The sequence below is a fragment of the Sphaerodactylus townsendi genome, linkage group LG08, assembly GCF_021028975.2.
Source record: "Sphaerodactylus townsendi isolate TG3544 linkage group LG08, MPM_Stown_v2.3, whole genome shotgun sequence".
In the NCBI taxonomy this organism is placed as follows: Eukaryota; Metazoa; Chordata; class Lepidosauria; order Squamata; family Sphaerodactylidae; genus Sphaerodactylus; species Sphaerodactylus townsendi.
The window spans coordinates 58,930,188-58,953,419 of record NC_059432.1 but is presented as its reverse complement, the minus strand read 5'-3'; the positions used below and the strand labels follow the sequence as shown (position 1 = coordinate 58,953,419).

General features: G+C 42.7%; 1 protein-coding gene across 3 annotated transcripts in view; it reads right to left on the bottom strand.

Annotated features, from left to right (window-relative positions):
* Positions 1-9,663: 9,663 nt before the first annotated feature.
* The window catches only part of SORCS1 (sortilin related VPS10 domain containing receptor 1), a 505,695-nt gene continuing 492,126 nt past the window's right edge, over positions 9,664-23,232 (bottom strand). For 2 of the 3 annotated variants that reach the window (XM_048505303.1, XM_048505304.1), the window contains one exon: positions 9,664-11,572. In XM_048505303.1, the coding sequence (XP_048361260.1) occupies positions 11,508-11,572 (65 nt within the window). In that variant the 3' untranslated portion in view covers positions 9,664-11,507. Of the gene's footprint in view, positions 11,573-18,212; positions 19,213-20,619; positions 20,659-23,232 lie in introns of those variants that run through there. The other variant, XM_048505302.1, reaches the window with a different exon arrangement.

The window sequence follows — 23,232 nt, the reverse complement described above, 5'->3', positions numbered from 1 at the left end:
ACACCCAAACCACCCCCCTCCTCGTGGCATCTCGCTCATGTGCACCCAGCTAATCACCTTTAAGTTCCCCCCACGAGGTCCCTCGTCGCCCCAACCCACATATGGCGACCCTATCCCTACTGGGGACCATTGGGTTGGTGTGCTGCTAAAGGCCTCCGCTGCTGAGCAGGGATTGTTCATCATCCCCTGAGTCATTGACTCCACGCACTAGGGACCTATCCATCTCCTGTCTGGATAACAAAATATCCCAAGAGAGTTGCCCAGCGGGACTTCTCGAAGCTGCGCTGCAGCTGATCCTCTCCTGCCCCATGTGCTGCCTGCTGCCAGCCACACACACAAAGGCCACGAGCTCCGGCAGCCATCAGGGCGCAGCCAATACTACCATCGCAGTGGTGGAAACACCCATCGGGAAGCTCCCGCCTGTATCTGGAGCTCACCGTGGAGGGGTGTCTGTTCTAAGGCCTCCAGGACACCAGTGCCATGTGACCGCCATCAGAGCAGCCGAGTGGCCTGACCAGTGGCCAACCAAGACCTGTCCGCACATCTGGGGGGTGGGGGAAAAACAAACCCCATGAGACGGAGCATCCGCCTGCTCACGGGTCCACAGCCTAGGGTTTCGAAGCGGCAGCTTCAGTCCGCCCCATCGCTCTGGACATCCATGTCAATCTCTGGGGAAGGGACCCCATGAGCCAGGTCAAAACGGAATTCTAGTCTGGGATGGATAAACCCATCACACAGATCACAGATCCTAATTGTGCCTTCCGGAACTCATTCTCGAACTTCCAAGAGGGAAACTACCCCCCTTTTCTCTCTTTTCTTTTCCCTCTATCTTTCAACCAGCTAGTAGAGGCGGGAGGGCCAATTGGCTGACTGGCCCTCCCTGGATTAAAATTTGGGGTCGTCCTGGCACTTCCAGCACCGCCAGGACAGGCCCCAGTTTAAAAAAGGAGGCTGCCGCCACTATGCCCCTCTGACAAACCTGTTTGGCTTGTGGCTACCATCGCTAGAGCGCAATTTAAACCGCCTCCTCTTAAGGAGTGGTTTCATGCCAGGGCAGGCCTCCTAGTCAAAGGGATGCTGTTGCACCAACACCACACACACACAAACCCAGGTGGGTTGTGGTTGCCCAGCGCCTGGCTGCTGTTCAAGGTCAGGAGGCATGGCCGGGTCACTCCCTTAATGAGCTGCTCAGCGGGCACCCCCCCAAGACAATTCGGGACACACCAGCACCATTCCAGCCTCTCAAATGCGTTAACCACCAAGGTCATGGTAAGTACATTTTCCCTCAGCAAAGAAAGAACCCCTCCCCCTTAGTGTGTGAAATGCACCTCTCACCTGCCTGATTACCTTGTCTCCCGGATGCATCCATCACCCAAAAGTGCATCCAAGCCCTCTTTTGTGTCGCAAATTGGGCATGCCACCTGACAATTCCCCCAGGGTCCGGGCTTCTGCCCCTCCTTCCTCGGGAGGATCGGACCCTCGCTTTGACGCATCCTGATGACGCCTCTGAAGCTGAAGCTTCTATCAGGATCGCCTACCCTCTGCCCTTCCTGTCAAACAACAATTCTAAAGAAAGAGGAGTGGGCGGGCCCCCAGTAGACTGCATTAACAGCAACCCCACGAGGGCTGCAAAATAAGCCTGTCGCCCTAGGATCAAACACTAAACCCAACAAACTTGATTTTGACCTTCCGCCATCGGCTCTCCAAGCCCGCGTGAAGCACCCAGCCCCCTCCTATAACCTGGGGAAGGGGGTGTGTTTCAGTCCCTCTTCCCACAGATCTCCGGTGGATCCTGGACGGCCATGTGACAGGCTTCCATGGAATGGCGCCAGGAGGGAAATTCTGCGGTATCCCGGAGATGCAACGAACCTCTCTGAGGGATTCCCAACAGCGGCTCCTGGACCGAACGCCACACCGACGCCCAGATGGTCCAAAGATCCTGATGACCTGGGGGAATGTCAAAGCAACCGGGCCAGCTAAGCTCAAGAGCTGCTGCGCCCAGCAAGGCCGCACCCTCAGGACGCTCGAGAACCTCTCAGCCGCCTCTCTTTGCAATCATCACTGCTACAACTCGGACAGCCACCATCCTTGTTTGCCTGTTCTGCTGCTCTCCTGCCGCGGGTAGCCGGCTACCCCCTGATGAGACGCACCAGACCAACATCTGGGAGTAATTTGTTGCCGCTGCCAACGCTTTCGCCCTTCTTCTGCCTTGGGCTAGTATTCTAGGGGAGTCGGGAGCTCAAGTAAGCTCCCTGCCCCAGCCCCGTTTGCCACGCCCCCAGAGTCTTCCCAAATGAGCCTCCGGCTTAAGCCCCTTTATGAATGCTTCATCCATCAAGTACTCTATGACCACTGACTAGCCACCCACCCTGCCCCGCCCTGCCGGCCGGCGCTTTCTCCCTTGTGCTCAAGACTGTCGCTAATCATTAAGTCCAACACCTGCTTCAGATCTCAAGCGCTGACGAAAGACAAGGAACCAACCCGGGCCCATTCCACCGGTTCGGCCAACTGGAACTTGCACGCTTATTAGAGGACATTCCCCCCGTGTAGCTGGAACATCTTGTTCCCGAGGGGTTGGTTCTGGACTTGGTGGGAGAGAACCCTCAACCACATCCCCCCACCACTCTCTGCCGGGACTCTCTGTTGCCTTAGTCGCCTCTACCCATCGCTTCTGCCTCTGTAATACTCCACCTCCTCCTCTAGAGCCTCCGGCTGCCGCCGCCGCTCCACTTGCTCCCCCTCGACCCCTCTTGCCGGAGCGACAAGGTTGCCCTCTCCGAAGCTGGAGTTCGTCTCCCTCGCGACTTCCCTAGTGGGAGTCCCCGGACTTGCCTCTTACAACGCTAAGACCATTGGCCGGCTGGCCTGTGCCCTTGCGAAGTCCATCAACTCTACCTCCATTGCTCTGGATGCTCTGGCCTCCCAACAGCAGGAACTTGGCTAAGCGACTCTTTAGATAATCGTGCCGCTATTGATTATTTGTTGTTATTGCATCACCAAGGTTGTGAGAATGTACATAATATGTGTTGTTTTAATCTTTCTGATAATTCCCATTTGATTCATGTAAAGGTGCATGAACTGCAAGATGTTGTATCTAATCTGAAGTATGACGTTCTACCCCGCTGGTGGTCAGCCCTCTGGAGCTGGCTACCGGGGGGATGGTTAAGTGCTATCGCATAGCTCTTGCATTGGCTTGATTGTGTGCCTTCCTCGTTGTTGGATCTTGCTTCATTCAATGTATATCTAATATTGCCTGTAACATGTGTAAGAAACCCCTCGACTTTCCCCTACATCGCAGCCAAGTCCTAATGTTGTATAAGCAGCTCGGCCAGCTTGGCCAGACGGCGGAGGAGACAAGCGTCCCCCTAAATCGCCCCCCCCTAACATTTCGGCCTCCCTTCTAAATGTAAAAAAGGAGGAGATGTAGGGATGCACTGCTGACCCAGGCAGCACTGTGTGGAGAGCTACTGCACACCGGCGCTCCTGCGGCCTTCTGGTCGCACCGCTCCCCCCACCCCTCATCCCCCGATGAGTCACAGGTCATGAACTACCTGGCTCACAACCACCGGATGTCCCGGACAAAGGGACAATGGCCTTGCCCCCAGGTGAGGATTAGGCCCAGACGCCGATGTCTCCTCTCCGCACGTAGCAGCCAGGTGAGATCATGCATCACATGATGATCTCTCAGTCCCCCGCTCTCCCGCTCTCCCGGAATTCCCCCCGTTCCGCCCTTCTACACGCCCCCGCTAGAATCATAATAAAAGGTGCTGTGGAACCAGCATAATGGAGAATCGCTTGGAACAATGGACACCCACAATTCGTTGCTGGCGCTCTCCACCAGATGAAATCACCGCGTCTCGTCTCGTTCTTACGCTGACCTCGCGGCACGACTACAGGTGGGGATGAAAAAGTTCTGGAAAAACTGTGACAACCCAAGGTCACTCAGCAGGCTTCATGTGGAGGAGTGGGGAATCAAACCTGGTTGTCCAGATTAGAGTCTACCACTCATGTAAAGGAGCAGAGAATCAAACCAGTTCTCTAAATTAGAGTCTGCTTTACCAGGGGCCAAAAAGGTATTTGGGGAACTTATAAATGAGAGATAGAAGTATACTTCCTTCACTCCCTCATTTAGAATTTGTGCTTCACCTTAGTGAAAATATGTGCTTCTCCTTAGCGAAAGTTTTGACTGGTACTTTGTCATCTGCACTATGAGAAAAGTCACTGGAAAAGACAATCATGCTAGGAAAAGCTGAAGGGAAAAAAAGAGGAAGAAACAACATGAGACTCAATCAAGGAAGACACGGTTCTCAGTTTGCAAGAGCTGAGCAAGTAACCTGAGGGCATTTAATGCACACACTCATCCATCCAAGAATAAACCAAATGAAGCCAATGTTTTAAAGGACATAAAATGTACAAAGTCAACTTACTAAAGCCAAAGGCCAGTCAATCTAAGAATTTAGGAAACCAATTACCCTTCTTCATACAAATACATGATAGGGGTGTGTACCTTTTTTTTTTTTTTGGTTTCAGCTTTAAAAGACACAGAAATTTTCAAAAAAAATTATACTGGCTTTTTTTTTGGCTTTTCTGATTTTTTAAAGGTCTTTTAAAGCTGAACATGAAAAATTCCTAGCCAAAAGAACTAAATGCAAGGAATGGAGGGATCAGTTTAGCTGATGCCTGCATTCAGCTCTGTTGGCTGCCCTGATGCCTCTAAAGCCTGCTTGGTGACTTGACCCCTATGCACAGCTCTCCCTGGCTGCCCCACTGCCTCTGAAGCCCACTTGGCTTCAGAGGTGGCAGGATCAGTGGCATATCTGCCAGAGGGATATGGGGGAGTCAATTGATCCTGGGTCACTTGGGGGTGCAAAATCACTTCCCTCGTGAACTACTCTCCCTCTGGCAGATGCACACCCCTGAAGGAACAGCCAGGCTGGAAGCCTGCTGTGGACACCTGGTCAGCCCCCCCTGATGCTGCTCCTCCTCCTCTGGGCCCGCTGAAGTAAGACTGACACGGGCCCCCGGGGCCCCCACCCTCCACTGCTCCTCCTCTGGGCCAGCTGTAGTAAGTCTGCCACCAACTCCTGCACACAGCTTTCCCTGGCTGTCCCACTGCCTCTAAAGCCCACTTGGACTTCAGAAGTGGAAGGAGAGAACTGTGAAATACAATAAATGCAAAGGTGTGGTGGAACCGGGGATAAGTTAGAAAGAAACCTACTGCACCACTGCAATTGGCATTAAAGAATAAAGAGTCAAATTTTAATACTTTGAGAGTAATATATCTCAGTGAATAAATGTACAGTAGCAAAAATGAACACAGGGATCACATGACCCACCTCCTACATGCAGTTCTTCAGAAGTGGCAGGAAAGAGCTGAGCTTGCAGGCAAGAAATACGGTAGCCCAAAAAGTCAGAATGCTTTTCAGCTTTTTAAGACTTTGGCTATTTGATTTTTTTTGGCAGAAAAACCCACAAAAAGCCAAAATGACTTTTTTCAGGGTTTGATGGTGGAGGGGTGGGCGGGCTTGGCTTTATCTGATGGTTTATCTCTAACTATGTCAAATATATTAATAAACTAGAAAGCTAACAAAAGTACTTAAAATTATTTTATTGAAGTAAGACAGAACTGCATGCTATTGGGACGCAACAACAGCCCAAAGTGGCCCTGGGCACTGTCATCTTAACTTTCTTTACTTGTTCTCAGCTGTTGTAAATGTAGTCAGTGTAACCTAGCAATGTAGCATTTGATACTAGCATGTAGATGCAACACTCATCCTGTGAAGTACATAATTTCTGCAGTCCTAACAACAATTTCATGCAAGTAAGCCCTATTGAGTAAAATAGGACTTTCAACATTGTCAAACACTGACAGCTTTAAAAATACTGAATTCTTTATTCACAGACAAGCACTAAGAGATAAATAAGGAACAGAAACACCAGTGTCTTCTTTTAGAGACATAATCTGTTTAATAAATATGACTGTAAAAGCAATAAACAATAGCAATTATACATTACACTACATTGTATCCAACCAAGAGGGGAAAAATTACATCAAAAAGTCATTTTAAAATTAGCAGTAGTTCCATTGTTATAAGAAAAAACATTGAAATTGACTTCCTATAAAAATAACTTGGCTAATATTGGACTTTCATGGCCTGTTATAATTGTGAGGGCTACTATACAGTGATAATTTAATATTTTCTGATCTTCCAAAATGTTACAGCTATAGAGACACAACTGATGCCAAATCTTGTAGCAAAAGATGTAGAAGAATTCTTGATACCATAATCCAGATAGAAAATATTTAAAAGCTTCCTCATTTTTTGACATTTGTTAGTTTAGGGCTCAAATTCAATCTCAAGTGGAAATGTAAAACAGCCCTTCAAATTCTGCTCAGCTAAGTCACCTCCCTGACACATACTCATACATTATGTTCCCCATCTTTAGAAACAGCCCACGTTTCAAAGCTTTGTAAGGTGATTGTAAATTAAGCACTGCTTAAAAGCTTATCAAATGATTCTTGTAACCATATCGGGAGATGATACTCTGTAGGCAATGTTCATGCATTTAAGCTTACTGCTACTTCTCTGTATTCCTGGATTTCCAAATTGCTGTAGATAATCAGCAGCACTAGAATCAATGTGGTAAGACATTATGGTTTGGTAAGGAGGGAGCTGGTGTCTCTGGGTCTGTTCTGTGAACATCACTTGCAATAGGAGATGCTTCCCTATAACAAAATCACATTTTGTTGCAGTAACCATGTGTATACAAGAATCAGGTGGGCACGCTAGGGATGAGCAGACTATACTAGTTCTGTTCATTTATTCTTATGGAAATTTGCTGCGCTATGATACTCCTTACTTTAACTAGAAGAAAGTCTAAATTTCAGAATATCAGCATATGCACCTTGCCAGTTGTCAGTGTTTTCAGTTCATAATATTATCTCCCTATCTGTAGCTTGTTCACATTGATAAAACCCTCCAGAAAACTACCTTGATATCATCAGGCATGAAACTGCACATAAATTATTTCATGTGGTAGTTTACTGATGCTCACATGCTGTTCTGCACATTCCTGAAACAGTACACAAAAATTTGATGTCTTCGCATAAATACTGATTTTGTGGTGTTTTATCAGTCTTCAAATAAGCAAAATTTACACCCTTTAATCTTGATGCCTACATGTACATGGTCAGATTTCCTTTTTTGCAATGATTTATCATAGCACACATCTGAATTGATAACTAAGGCGGATTCCGCATGGGCGGTGTGAAAACAGTGTAAATCCTTTTATACCATTTTAAACCATTTTACACCATTTTCAAACCGCTGTTTTTGGCCCATGCGGAATCCGCCTTAGAGAGGAAAAAGACACAAATGAACTGAAGGAATAGAAAGACACAGCAAACTATGCTTGAGTAGTGCTTTATATTAAATTTCAAAATATGGAAAATTAAGGGTTTTTAATGTATCAGTTCCATTTTTTAAAAAAGGGGCTGGATAATTTTGAACTCCATAGAGAAAATTGGAAAATTGCTGGGGCAGGACCACTCAAATTGAACTGAGAAGAACCCAAACAATCCTGTAGCAATTTATGATCTTACCACATGGGAGTTTCCATATTGTTTAGTAAAATGGAAGGACACCTGATTATCTGAATCCATTCTAATAGTCAAACATACAGATAAATGCATGCCATAAAAGCCAATACAAACAAACTTGTCTCCCTCATAACCATGGCAAAGAGGAATGGCATTGACAAGCATTGGGCTTGTGATTCACAAACCAGCCAGGATTCTTGGATTCATTGAATGGAATGAGTCCCACTGAACAGTTAGGAGTTGAGTTCAATTCTAAATATAAATATTGCTGTTGTAATATAGCTGCATAAGTGTCTTGCTAAGCTACCTGTGAGATTCATTCCCATTACAAAAAAAAACCCTGTATCAAGTGAGTAAGAATTAGACTAACATGAAAAAATGCTTTAGTATGATGTACAGAGAAACTATTTCCATGTCTGTCCCACCATAAAAGCATCTCTGTAATTTCCTGTTTTTTACAACTTCAAACTTTCTCAAATAGAACTACTGAATTGACTGGAAAGACCAACAATATTGGCCAGTGCCCTACACTGTCATACAGTAGTGTTTGTGTGTTCTCCTCCAACCTGAGGTTGTTAGGGCAATAGATTTGTCTCCTAAAAGGGTGGAATCTGTTTAAGCAGTCTCAGTTAATTTTTGGATTTAGATTTTGTCTTCCTTCAGTGTTTGTCATATTATGAAGGTTTTTAAATGTTACAGTGAGCAATTGATCAAAGTATTAGTCATTTGTCAATGAATTAATGAATTTAAAAAGCTATTACAATATTTTGATCATTATAAAAATGCCCATATTTTCAATATTGCTTGTTTTGAAAGTACTGTACAATATCTCAAAGTTCTGAGATATAAAATTTCAAATGTTTGAAACACTGAACCCTTTACACACAGGTATTTTTCAAGTAGATTTGAAATTTTATACTGTCACATTCCAAGTCAGTTTCTGGCCTAATTTTAATAATCTAGAAACATATATTAGACCTGCCTAGAGATGAACATACTTCCATATTTAGAAATAGTTTAAATGGACGGAGCTATTTACCTGGACATCTGAGATAGATGTGAACTGGTATTTCAGGTAGCATCCTCAAACACTCAGAAATTTATAAGAACTAGCAATGAGTTCTGGGGAATTAAGATCTCAGATTCACCATGGCTCATTCCGCACACGCAGAATAATGCACTTTCAAGCTGCTTTCAGGGCTCTTTGAAGCTGTGCGGAATGGCAAAAACAGTTGTGAAAGCAGCTTGAAAGTGCATTATTTTGCGTGTGCGGAATGAGCCCATGAATTGGTGGTTCACCACTGGCCTCTAGTGAGAGAGGGAATAGCCAGCAGAATCCACTTCACAGTATATATGGTCAAAGAAGTACTTGATGATTGCATGTGCTAACAGTACGTCTGAGGAAGCTGGAGATCATGGAAAGAGCTGCTGTTCCTATAATTACCTGCTTCCCTGGACAATGTATTCATAGAAGAGATCATCACAGATCTCCATAAAACCTGCAAACTTCACCATGTGACCTGGTCTTCTTGGTCATCTCCTCTAATTGCACTTCATTTTCACTTGGCATCAGTGATGAAAGTCTGTACCAATTAAGGGGCTGTTTTGGAAGGGATACCAAAACCAGACGGTATTCAGTATAATGCAAATTGAATCATGCATATTTTTGCTGGACTGAGACAAATAACAAAAATAATCTACTTAAATTCATAGACAATGCAGGCTATGATGATTCCATAATCATGAGATCAAGCCAGGAAAAAAGGGAAGGATTGATTTGAGGTATTTGAGATGGACATGAGGGTATGTTTTATACATACAGGATGGAGACAAGAGAAGAAGAAGAAGAGTTTGGATTTATATCCCCCCTTTCTCTCCTGTAGGAGACCCAAAGGGGCTTACAATCTCCTTGCCCTTCCCCCCTCACAACAAACACCCTGTGAGGTGGGTGGAACTGAGAGAACTCCAAAGAACTGTGACTAGCCCAAGGTCACCCAGCTGGCATGTTTGGGAGTGCACAGGCTAATCTGAATTCCCCAGATAAGCCTCCACAGCTCAAGTGGCAGAGCGAGGAATCAAACCCAGTTCCTCCAGATTAGAATGCACCTGCTCTTAACCACTACGCCACTGCTAAAGAGTAGTTTAATAGTCATTTCTCATAGGGAATGCATATTGGGATAGTTTTAAAGGAATGGGAAAACAGTTCATTTGGAAGTTTCTTATGGTTGCATCTTCAAATATCCTTAACTTGTAGGCTTGTCTACAAATAGATTCTATGATCATTATTTACTGGAACGTGCATCAGGAGTTACAAAAACTTTGCAAATTATTGTTCTACAACAAATGATAGAATGTTAGGCTTTTGGAGAGCACATAAACTGTGGATAGAGAAAGATCATACTGTTTTCAGTACTTATGGTGATTTGAGAGATAGCTTGTTCTACTTTTTTGGGGAAATCATTTTTTCAGATTTTCCTGCCATACCCATTTGACTATAAGGAAAAATGGGACAAAATAAGTATTTAGTTATATACCATTGGAAAAGATGTGTCTTTTAACCACTGTCAGTGCTTTTAAAAACAATTACCTATTTCCAATCTGAAGAAGTTTTAAATTAAATAGACTCAATGACTCAATGGCGTAGCTACAATGGGGACATCTGGGGACAAACTCCCCAGGCGGACCCTGTTGAGTCATATAGGGAGACAGAAAATGCCCCCCCCCCCACTTCTGGCCTGGCTGGGCCTAAACGCAATGTGCGTGCACTGCCTGGGCAGGCCTTGGCCCATCCACCAGTCTGGTGGGTTGTGGACATTCTCCAGCTGCTGTCTGAGGGGCAGGCTGAGCCTCCAAGTTCCGTCTTGCATCACAGCAGTGCACACCTGCGCTGTGGGCTGACTGGCTAACAAGGAGGCGGTGCAGCCAGCTGCCGCCTGGGCATGCCTTGAGTGAGTGCCTGACCTGGGGGACGGGGGGGTAGGGGGACAGGGGGCATGAGGGTGGTGGGAAGGGGCTGGGTGCCATTTTGTCCATGGCACCATTTCTCCTCTATGCCCCTGAACAGAATCAGTTGGATGCTGATATAAATTTTTGAATGGATTGATTCTATTTGAACAGGATATTATGATGACCTCACTTTTTACTCCAGTGGACACATGCAGAAAGCACCTAACACCACAGAGAAATTGTCTTGAGTGGCCAGATTATATAGCTGGTATAGCTGACACTTAATTTTACCAGATACACAAGAATGAAGAGTACTTTGTTCTGAGTCTTTGTTATATCTGAAGAAGCTAAAAACAATGATAGACAAATGACAGGGAAAAATATGAAGAAGGCAACATATAAAAATTAAAATGGATAAGAACACTATGGTGTCTTTAAACTTCAGTGCAATTTGTGTGTGTGTGTGTGTGTGTGTGTGTGTGAGAGAGAGAGAGAGAGAGAGAGAGAGAGAGAGAGAGATTGACAGAGAGAGAGTTTTAGAAATATAGGCTATAAGCTTGCAGTGTTCAAAGCAAAAACTGTTATACCAAAAGTCAGGAACTTTCACCTCACTTATACCCCTTTCCAAAATACCCCATGCACATCCTTGGCCTATACATTTATGAATAATCTACAAATTAAACCTGGATTAGAAAAAGAAAAGAGAAGTTGAATAAGAGGAAAGGGTATTTTTCATGTTTTTCCCCTTTTTTCAATTAAAAGAGAGCACCTGTACACTGCAGTCCAAACTATGTTATCCAAATGACATCCACATGCACAGGCTTAAAGCTAAAAACCCTTTTGTCATCGGAAGAATCAAAAAGTCCAAAAATCAGTGATTGGTTTCTCTTTTATACATATGTATATAATATATATATATATCTTGGGGTGAAGGAGATACAGATAGATCGGTGTCCTTGTTTCAAACATTTATACAGGTAGGGATCTCTTTTGTGCTTTGAGTCTCAGCAACAGTGGAAATACTTCCTGTGACAGAGAAATAAATACAACAAAACAAAACAGAGTTAGCAAAATAACAGACTGCAACTAAAAGAACAAAAAATATCTCAATATCACAACATTTGTCTTTGGATTCAATTATCCCACACATGCTATGAGCCCAGAATATTTGCTTGTTATTTAGAAGGTGAAATGTAACACTTTGTTCCTGTATTAATTCATGTGACTTAACCATGTCAAATTGCACAGCAGGTAAGGAAGAATAGGAACAGATCTAGCTGTGTTCCGCAGAAAGCTTTTAATAGTACTTGAAAAGAAACCACGAGTGTCAGAGGTTTGCTTAGGTATTTGCCTTTGCTTAAAAGACCTGCTGTCACAATGAATTCTGAATGCACATTAAACTGAGGGGAGTGGGGAGCTTTAACCATATCCAGGAGCAATTGCTGAAGACCTGAAAGCCCGGATTTTTAGAGAAGTCCAAAGGTTCCTAGCAAAATTCACCATGAATTCCACTTACCTTGGTTAGAGACCAGGGATCTCTGCAGAATTTTTTTTCTAGCCTTCTGGAATTGTGCTGCCAAACTTGCTATTTTTGCTATGATAAAGCCTTGGATGCTTTCACTAATACATTGCTGTGTTGCATACAAATGGGATTTTCAGGTTACAACAACTGCATGCAACAAACACACACACACACACACACAATTAATGCTTACCAATAAAAAGTAACCAGCAAGTTACTTCTGGATTTCTGTCCTTCTAAATCCCCTAACCCCACACTTTTGGAAGGTCTAATTTACCTAATACTGGTTACAATATTGCAACATTTGATTTCCCACTTCTGGACAAATTGGATTTTAAAAATCTGTAATATCTAAGCATTAGTATCTGCTATACAGCAGATGTCTTATAATTGTGTGATCACACCCCCCCCCCCGTTTGTGTAAACTATGCTCATAGACAATCATGAACATTAGAATACTAGACATTTTCCCCATATGTGATGATGTATACAATTGTATTAATATTCCTTTTTGTTAATGGAAAGGTCTTCAAGTGAAAATTCAATGGTATAGTGGTGTGCATTGTTTCCCATTCATTTAAATGTGTCAAGATCTAAGTTTTCTTTGCTATGCACACATCCTTCCACCTTTTCCTCCTCCCCCTCTTCTTAAAAAACACATACACACACACTATTTTGGAGATGAGAAGAGACAGAAGTGGCTTAATCATGTGTGATGGGCCCATCTGATGCCTGGGACCATGAGACTTTTCTGTAAACTTAAAGAAACAATGTGTACTATGGTCTGCATAACAAGTCAGGGCCTTTCCATTAACTAAAATGAATATTCATGCAATTGTACACAGCACAGTGTGCTGAAATATTATGCCAGTGTTTCAATAGCATGATTGCTGGTTTTCATATCTTATCTAATTGGGGAAGAAGAGGGGAAATCATATGAATGAAAAGAATGAAAAGTGCAGAAAGAACAAATTACACATGCAATTTCAGGAAGTAACTAGAGAAATTCTGCATTTGAAATTAGAGGCCAGGCAGAAAAGAATGTGGGGTAGAAAACCCATGAAATGGTTTGGGGAAAATCTGTCCTTCCCTGTTAAGCAAGTGAGAGGATTACACTGATGGTATCCAGCAACTGCAGATGTTATTTATTTATATAACAAGTATATAGCTCATCCAAACTGAGATGCATGCAAAAAAAAAAATGTATGCACAAAACACAAGTGAGGCCTATACAAAATAGCAACTGTGGTAGTACAAAATGAGACCAGCTGGAATTGTGTACATTCCATATAGCCCTCCCATCCATAGTCAGAAAAACCTCTTTTGTTGGCATGGAACCATAGTTGACCAAAATTCTTCATTAAAACCATGCCAGCAACAATCTTAATCCCAGATGTACTGAGACTGGCTTCTACTTTTTAGATCACATGCTGTACAGGGCTGAACTCAATGTTGCAGAATGCTTTCAGGGCTTGGCCTCAGCTCAGATTGAGCCAAGGCAAGATCCAAAATAGGGTTGCCAGATATCCAGGATAGACTTGGGCAATAAAGGAAATGCCTGATTTGTTCAGTATACATGCATTCATGCAGTATTGTTACTGACAGCTCTCCCAAGGTGGACTCTGGTTGATTTGTCCAGTATGCAGGACTTCATGCAGTATTGTTACTGACAGCTCTCCCAAGACCCTAAATTTCCCTTTGCTTTGGTCTTTGCCCCCCAGCCCCCACCCTTCCACACAGCTGACTGTCCATTGCCTAATCAGCAGGTCAGCAACCCAGCACACCTGCACCTGACGAGCGCTCCTCATACATCTGACCGCCAGCATGCTCATCAGCAGGGCAACAGTCTATGCACTGTCTGCTTCTGGACCCAGGGCAGTCCTTGGCTGTCTGGTCACGCTCGCTGGTTGATGTCCAGGATGTCCAGGAAATTTTCCTCCCAATAGCCTCTTGTGTACAAGAATTGGTCTTTGGAAATCTGGCAACCCTACAAATAACCCCAGCTAGAATCAGTTAGATTCATTACAAGCAGTTCTTGAACACTATTCCCAAAATGCAACATAATGCAGTGGAAGTAAGGTTAATTCAAAATAAAATTCATACAGTAACAAAAAGAACATACATTTACACCAGATCCTTATGCATTTTTTCCATTTATAGAATTGTCAAGTTGCACCAACAACTGGCAATCTTATTTCTTCCTAACACCTAAGTGGCATGGCTACATGATCCAGCAGCATAAAAAAGACCATTAAGATTTTCCGGGTTTAGGTACAAGTGGTGGTTTTGAGTCTGGAAAGCTTATATTCCGGAAATCTTGTTGGCCACTGAAGTGCCACTAGAGTCAAATCTAGCTGGTCTACTGCAGTCCAGCATCTCTACTCTCTGAAACGTTTAAAGTGGCATATTTCACCTTTGACCTATTGTGACTGGCAACAGATGACTATCAAATGTTCTTTGTATTTCAATTGTGAAGGTCTATCACTGGTCTACCAATAAAACCCAGATCAGCAAGGGATTTTGGCGATGGGATATAATACAAATATGCTTGTTTTTGTTGATAAAGATTATGGGATATATGCAGCTTTGTTGCTGGGAGTTTATTCGACCTTCTCACCACACTATCAACATTCTGCTTTCACCTTTTCCATTCTTCATTTAACTAGTTTCTTCTTCTCCCTGGCTACAAAAGGAGTCAAACATCAAGAGAGAAGGTTGGGAGATGAGGTAATTTAACAAATTATTATAGCAATGGCAGCAGCCTCAAGCCATGCCAGGTTTTCAGGTCTTAGCTTTTTATCTGCAACTGGGAGTAGTGCTACAGGTAGGGTTGCCAACAGGGCTAGAGAAAAATGGCCTGCCTTTTAAAGAGATGCTTAAGGAGGCCACAAAAAGCTTCAGCTGCCTATTTCCATACACAATATTTCCCCTCAAGTCTGTTGGCAACCCGAACTGCAAATATACACCAAACGCTATCTGATGTCACCTACTGATTGACCAAAACACACTACTGTTTTACACATCCTTTTCTGAAATGCTTCTGCCAACTTGGTGGGATTTAGCAGATGGCTGAAAAAAAATTGACCTTGCTATGTTTCTTAGCTTCATTCTCTCCTTTGGTACCTCAACTTTTGCCTATCCCTGTCTAGTACCATTGGTTAACTGGAGATATTTCTCTAAATTCTGGCCTCTGCTTAGCTTTTCGCTCAGGATTTGTTCTTCTTGGTCAGTCTTTTCCTCATTTCTTCATGTTCATTCTCCTGAGTTGCTGCACTGTGTATAACAAGATTGCTCTTATTCATGATCTTTATCTTTCTCAATACTTTTGAGTTTTTGGTTCTCCTTTTAATTTCTCTCTGATTCCTGCTGCCATTTCCTTTAGTGGTTTTATGTTTTCTCTTCTGCCCACCATGAAGACTGTGGGAATAAAATCATTTTTATGCTTTTTTCCTCTTTTCATTTTCTCACTTTACCTTTTAATATTCATGGTATTTATCCTTTCATTTTTACAAATTGTTGCTTTGCTATTTAAATGCTTGATTTTAATTAATGGTTACGTTTTTTACTTTTCCTCTTGCCTCCCATTTTCATTTTGATCTGGTTGTTTTAGATTTTGATTCTCTTTCTTGTCATGGTGCTTCTGTTCAATCTTGAACTTAATATTCTTACTCAGTCTGGTGCTAATTGTTCTTACTTTTATTTTCAGCAATTCAGTTTATGACTGTGAGTTTCTTTTTTTATCATCCTTTTATTGATTTTATTCTGCCCTTTTTCCTATATAAGCTTTTTTTTGGAGGGTGAGATTTTCTTTTAATTTCATGTGTTTACCAAAGCAAGTTATAAAGTAACCCAGGAAAAGGGAGGGCTTTTGGTGAGGAATAAGAAGGAAATGCATGCAAATGTTTCAGAATATATTAAGAAGCTTGCATTGACTCACAGCCAGAAACTAGTGATTTTTTTCTTTTTCTTTTCTACTCTATTGGTAGTAAAAATGTCTCCTATTTTCCATGTTCCAGGGACTTCCCCCTCCTGCCAGGATGGCCCAAAGTAGCCTGGGGGCGGGATGAGGTGGAATGGATGCCCGAGATGCGGCCCAAGCCGCCTTGCGGGTGGGGTGTCTCGGAGCGCACGTGGATGGCCCCTCTGAGGCAGCCTCTGGAAGGCAGAGAGGTGACACCCAGTTGGATGAAGATGGGGGTGGGCACAGTGGTGCCAGCTGGGCTTGCAACACAGGTGGGAGGGATCAGGAAGCAAGCAGGGAGGAAGGCATTTAAGGAACGGATGGAGGAAGCTGAGGAGGGAATTGATGGGGAGAATGGGGAAGGAGAGAAAGCGGGAGGTGGGAAAGGAGAAGGGGGTGACTGGGATACGCCAGCGGGGGTGCAAGGGTGGAAGGGTGGAAGGAGGAGCTGCAGGAAGGAAACCAGCCCACCCAAACCCCACATTGGAACCCTGAGGAGGGAGAAAGGGGCAGGGACATGGATGAGGGAATCCCCCCCTTTTGATCTTTTGGTTTGCTGCAACGGAGTTAGGAGACGGAGGGAGGCCAACAAGAGAGAGGCTGGGGGCGGACACCCTGTTCAGCTGTCCTGTGGGCATGATTACTTTTTGGCCCTCAGGGCCAAGTGGAAACAACAGGGACTGGGTTGGAAAACACCCACGGCAGGAAAGGCGGGATGGAACTTTAGCCCCTGGGCGTGAGTGTGGAGGTGGAGCAGCACAGCTATATTCATTTATTATTAAATATGTACCCTTTCCCTCACAGGCTCAAGGCAGCTAACAGCAATTAAAACAGTTAAAATCCAAAAGAAGACAACAAAATATAGTATATGCTGACTATATATTTTCTCAGACATCAAGGAGAAGAGGTGGTAAATGTCCAGTAGCAAATGGGGATGTGTATTGGAAAGGGGGTGGCCAAGATGGAAACTATATGCCTAGTGAATCAGCTTGGTAAAACAGCACTGACTTACAGGCCCTGCAGAATTGTACTAAGGCCCTCAAGGCTTAGATCTCACCTCTGGATCAGCCCAGCAAGAGAGACCATGTAGATGTTAATATATAGCAGAAGATATAAAATTTCCCCATCCAGCAGTTGTCTGAGAGCCCTATTTTTTCCCCCACAGAAAAGTTACACTTTAAAATTAAATGATCAATTTCACCTGAATTCAGCCAGTTTTAGGAAGAGTACAGATAGTGTTCCCAAAAATTCTGAAAAGCTATGTACTTCCAAATTTTCAAGCACAAGTATTAAACCATATTCCAGAATGGAATCCAAGTAAAAATTCAGCCATTTAAACAACCTGTCCTTCCCACATACTAATGCTTGCCATTCAACATCCCCCTTCAGGTCACAAGTCCTGAGTCATATTTGTTGACTTGCAAGTCCTGAATATGGTTCAATAGTTTGTGGGCAGGAAATGCTACAGGTCATATTAGTAACTTGCTCCCCATGTTTTCGCTCCCACTGATAGGAATATGTGTGTATTAAGGCAAGATATTTTATTATGTGTACTGTTATAAGTATTAGAGAAATGTAAGGCCCTTTCCGCACACGCGCGGAAATGAACCTCTTGGTGGAGGCTCGGGGACCGTTTGCACACTAGCGTGCAAGTGGCCCCCACTTCCCCCCCAGCCGGAGAGGTGGCTCTGCACGGAGCCGCCTCTCAGTCAGCCCCTTCCACTGACCTTCATGTCCAGCGTCACTCTGGAGGGCTGCAAGGACCCGCCCACACTTCCCTCCAACCTCCAGGGGTCGAAGGGCAGAGTGGGTGGGTCTCTGCAGTCCTCCAGAGTGTCGCTGGACATGAAGGTCAGTGGAGCCGACTGGGAAAGCGGTGTCTTCCTAGTGGTGCGGTTCGCACCACGCCGACGGCAAGATGGCGCTTTGCAGCAACCTCACTTTGCAACAACCTCACGCTGTTCCCGGGCGGCCAGGACAGCGCTGCTGCAATGCAGCAGCACCTCCTGTGCGAACAGCAGCCCAGGGACGGTGTTTTTGCCATCCCTGGGCCGCTGTATTTTGCCCGTGCAGAAAGGGCCTAAGATTTGAGCAAGACCCTGGCTTTTGCAAAAAGCTGTATATTTGCTAATGTAGCTAAGGGTGGGGGAGTGCGGAGGGTACTAGCTTATGGATGTATTAAGTTATAAGGGAGAATATATTTAATCACACAAGATCGATATAAAAATAATTCACAGGACACCAAGCACTTCAGAAACATATTTTAGTTAGAGAAACAAAGCTCAAGTAAAGTCTGGAATTTGGGATGGGCAACCAGAGGTAAGAGAGGCAGAAGCATACAGAAAAACACAGATAAAGAAACAGGCTTGATTGACATCCTGATATGGATCCTGATATGGAGCAGGGAGAAGTATGACATAAGAGTATGCCCAAATATGGGAGAAGGTGAAGGTAAGCAAGAGGGAGGGGGGATGTCAAGAGCAGCCCAGTCAATGAGTAGAGGGATAGGGTGTGTATGTTCAAGAAGAGTATAAGAAATGATTGCAAACAATAAATCCTTGAGACTCCTCCCTGAAGCTTACAGGAGAGAGATTCTCCCAAAACTGCAGTTTTGAAAGAATAAAGCCTTGAGAACTGAGAAATCTCGTTGGTGGTTGATTTTAACCTGAGAAAAAGATCTGCTCTGCGGCTGAGCTTTGCTCTGTGCTTATCACTACTATTATAGCCTGCTGTTTATCTGAAATAAAAGTTATGCTGTTGTTTTTAATTTATAAGAAAATCTATATCCTGCCTTTCCATTTCAAAATAAAGCTAATGCTTATTTGGTTGGTTTTATCAGTACATCATATGTTGTTATTTTATTTATATATTTTTTTAATTCTGGATTTTGCTTAGATGAAGCTCATGAACTGCCTTGGTATCCTGATGGATGATCTACATCAGTGTCCTGAAGGGGCAAAGACTGTTAGTTGTCTTGGACTTTCCAGCAGGCTTCAGTGCTAGCAACCATGGTATCCTTCTGGTCTGCCTGACGGGAATGGACCTCAGTGGTGTTGTACAGGAGTAGATCCAGTCATTCATGAAAGCCAATTCTAGAAGGTAGTATTCTGTTCTGTTCTGTTTCTTGATCACTGGTTTATGGGATTCCAGAAGGTTACATCTTGTCCCCATGCTGTCCACCATCTTCGAGAAACAGATGTTACAAGTTATTCAGAGATTTGCAGCTGCTATCAATATGCAGATGATACCTAGCTTTATCTCTCCTTTCTATTTGAATCCAGGTAGGTAATGGACATGCAGTTTCTCAAGTGGCAAGGTACTGGATGAAGCTTAATCCAGACAAAATGGAAATGTTGTGAATTGAAGTTAGAACTGATGCAGGAATAGATCAGCCTGAAATAGCACCCCTGAAATAGCATGGGAGTGCTCTTGCACTTTTTTCTGAAGATATCCGAATGATAGCATTGGCTTTTCAAACAGAGAGTTTTTTATTATTTCACTGAGCCTTAAATTTTTTTACTCATATTAAATTGTGAATGCAATGCTTTTTAATCTCTTTATGCTTTTATAACCATATGATGTGGAAGCTGTCTTGGCCCAATCTTGAAATGACAAGGCAGCATATAAACAATGAAGATATTAAATACTGCCATTTGTTATGAAAGGCTGATACCTAACCTGGATGACCCAGGGGAGCTTGATCTTGTCAGATCTCAAAAGCTAAGCATGGGCAGCCTGGTTAGTACTTAGGTAGGAGACCTACAAGAAGTGACGGGATTGTTATACAGATGAAAGGCAATGGCAGACTAGTAGGTATGTGTTTACCATCCAGGCCAGCACAGAACTCAACCAGTTCCATGTGGTTCTTGGTGATAGCAGGCAGCACAGAGATTAGTTGGGCAGAGCCCAGCATTCAACTCTCTGCTGCCTGCCACCTCCAAAATCTACATGAAGTTTGGACTTAGTATGGAATTTTTGAGTTCTGGTTTGATAAACCACATATTATTTTTTTAAAGCCACAACTGTGCATGATGGGGAAACCAGCAACTGTGCCAATGGGTGGGATCAAAGTAAGTGGAAGAGAAACAAAGGCAGAAATGGGATAGAGAGAAAAAATGACAGTAGCTTACTTGTACAGTGAGTATGGAGAAAATAAGAGAAAGGGTGGGTAGGGAAAGAAAGACTAAGAGAAGAGGTGGGGGAGAGAGGAGGCAACAAAGCTGTAGATAATAGGATGGCTGCCCCTGCATGTTTCTTGCTGGTTCACGCTTCTATGTACTAAAAGCCAAGTTGACCAAATCTGGAGTTAGGACCTGCACACAGACAAGAAAGAGCTTTCAACAAACCTGAAAAAAAATACAGTGGGTGATTAAATCCCCTCCCCACCAAATAGGCACATGTAGCTTTAAGAAACTGATGCTCCCTGTGGCCACTGCCAGACAACCACAAAAGGCTTGGTTTCTGTTAGTAAAAGCAGGGGGAGAGATGGTCCCTTGCTAGGACTGTTTAGCCTTTGTAGGAGGATTCATCAGGACCAGCCCTTGCAAGAACCATTGGCTGACTTGATAGCACATGACTTGCTTGACTCACCTAGGTGTGGCTGCTTCCTAATGTTCAACAGCAGCCACCCTACAAAAGGAAAAAAGAATGGGGGGAAATGAGATGCCCCCACAAGTCTTTGTTGGTTCCTACTTGTCATAAAAAAACAGAGTTCATTACATATAAAAAAATAAAACTATAGTATTTCATTAAAATATGCCACGTTAAATGCAGCCATCACATTTTGAATGTTTTATGAAACATAAAAATGGCTGTTAAGAGTATGCCTTTTTTGTTCAATAAGGGAAGAATGTTCAAAATATCAGGTACAGGAAGTTTACAGAAGGAAACAGTCCAGGTATTCTGGTAAGGTAAACTTTTAGCACCAAAACTGTTGACATGTAGCATAACCAGTTGTACACAGAATTGTTTGACGGTAAACAAAAGTTCATCATATTTAAAACTCTGCATTGAGGCAGAATCTTACAAATTCAGCACCAATTGAAATATTAGTTAATGTAATCAAAATGTGAGAAAAGGCATGCAGATGCAGCAAAGATATACCATGCTAGAATTATCTAAAGGACAAAGAATAGGGTTAATAAAGCAATGTATAAGAAGATAAAAATTTAGAACAAGAAAGCTGTTCAACATTTTTTTTTAAGTTTGCAGATTTCTGATAAAATTTTCCACACCATATTAATTGATATTAACTGATGGCCTCTTGCCATCTTTGCTGTTTCTCAAATTAGTTTAATACTTGAGGACTATTACCTATTCTCATACTAGCCCATTTGTCTGGGTGAATAAAATATATGTTTTGACTCTTACTATGCCTGAAAATGAAATCAAAACACAATTTGTAAGCCTCCTTAAGAATTAATTTCCTTTTCTTTATAGCATACTTCACCCTGTCCATCTAATGGTCACCAAGTATGTTTCAGGGCACAAAACAGCTTTCTGATACTAATGGACTAGTGATGAATATGCACGTTTAAAATAATCATATAAAACTTCTCAAACATGCTGTTTCTTTTTGTCTTTTGGTTGAAAAAATTCCACACATGTTCTACCCAGACAAATCAAGTTAAACAAGTTACATGTGAAAAAAAAAGTTAGTGAGTTGCAGTCTCAAACAAAACCACATAGCACTAATTCTGCAGCACTAAAAGAATTATCACTGTTGTGGGGAGTGGTTCTTTAAAAACATAACATTAAAGTAGCATTTGCTGACAATTTGACATTGATCTTTAGAGAACCCTTTAAAGGGAGCTAAATCTTTAATGTCAAAACTGAAAGAATATTATTAAGACTAATATACACATGAAAACAGATACTTTTCTTTTGGGACTTATGGACAACTTAAAAATGGAAATTTCTATATATGACATCAGCAGCAAGAATATTATATGTGCAAAAAAAGAGGAAAATGTCATCTACACTTACAACAGAAGAATGGCTTGTGAAATTGCTGGAGTTGAAGAAGATAGCTAACTTTGATTAGAGAAAAAAAACTTATTTAAACTGTTGGATAATTGGAAATTACCTGATGGACTTTTTTGTATAAAACAGAAAAAATTAACTGATGATTTGAATAACAGAAGAATAAGGAAATAGATACAATAGAGAGAAGTGTGAACCTTATTATTAACAGTAATTAAGAATTAAATTTATAATTGTAACTAAAGAGCAAGTAGTAATCCTTTAAATGTGTTTATACTAGATGCAGATAAAATTGTGAGCCTTCCCTTTTTCCCTGCTATATGTAGTTTTCTCTCTTTTTTGTTTGTAAATTTTAAAAGTCTTAACAATAAAAAGTTTAACCTAAAAATGAATATTGTAGATTCTGAAGTTAGTTATTGAAGTTACAATCTTAGTCTTTCCTTCCATAATTCTGGTAAGGCATGGTAAGAGGATGGGATAGTGTCAGAGTGATGTGTCTTCCACACAGAGGCTCATTCCGCACATGCAGAATAATGCACTTTCAAACTGCTTTCAGTGCTCTTTGAAGCTGTGCGGAATAGTAAAATCCACTTGCAAACAATTGTGAAAGTGGTTTGAAAAAGCATTATTTTGCGTGTGCGGAAGGGGCCAGAGACAGGATCCTTTGGTTTCCCCATTGCTGATGCAGCTGGAAATATAGCATAACAGCAACAGGACCTCCCCATGGCAGATCTTGCACAGTTTTCCTGCCTCAGTTTTCTCCACCACAGAATTGGCCACCCTCCTCCCCTTTGCCACAAAAACCTTTGTAATTTTTTTAAAAATCAGTACAAGAATATTGTTATATCATTGTAATGACAGGAATGGGAGGGTCACTATGTGTTATTTCAGTGGTATATTGATATAACAATATTCTAGTTCTGATTATTTAAAAATAATTTTTAAAAACCCAGGTGGCAGGGGGAGGAAATGCCATGGGGACAATGCCAGAGGAAATGGCTGCAACTTGGTTCAGAAAATCTGAATTTACCCACATGCACACAGCCATACAGGTTAACTTCAGAGAAAATTAGGTGTGAGAAAGGTCAGTGAACAGTCAAGGAAACCCCCGGAGTACAAGAATGTACCACAATGTGGTAGGGAAGCAGGAAAAAAAGTTCCTTCCCAAAATCATTGAACTGGAAGCAGATAACCTATGCAAAAATTATCAGAAAGTCTTCA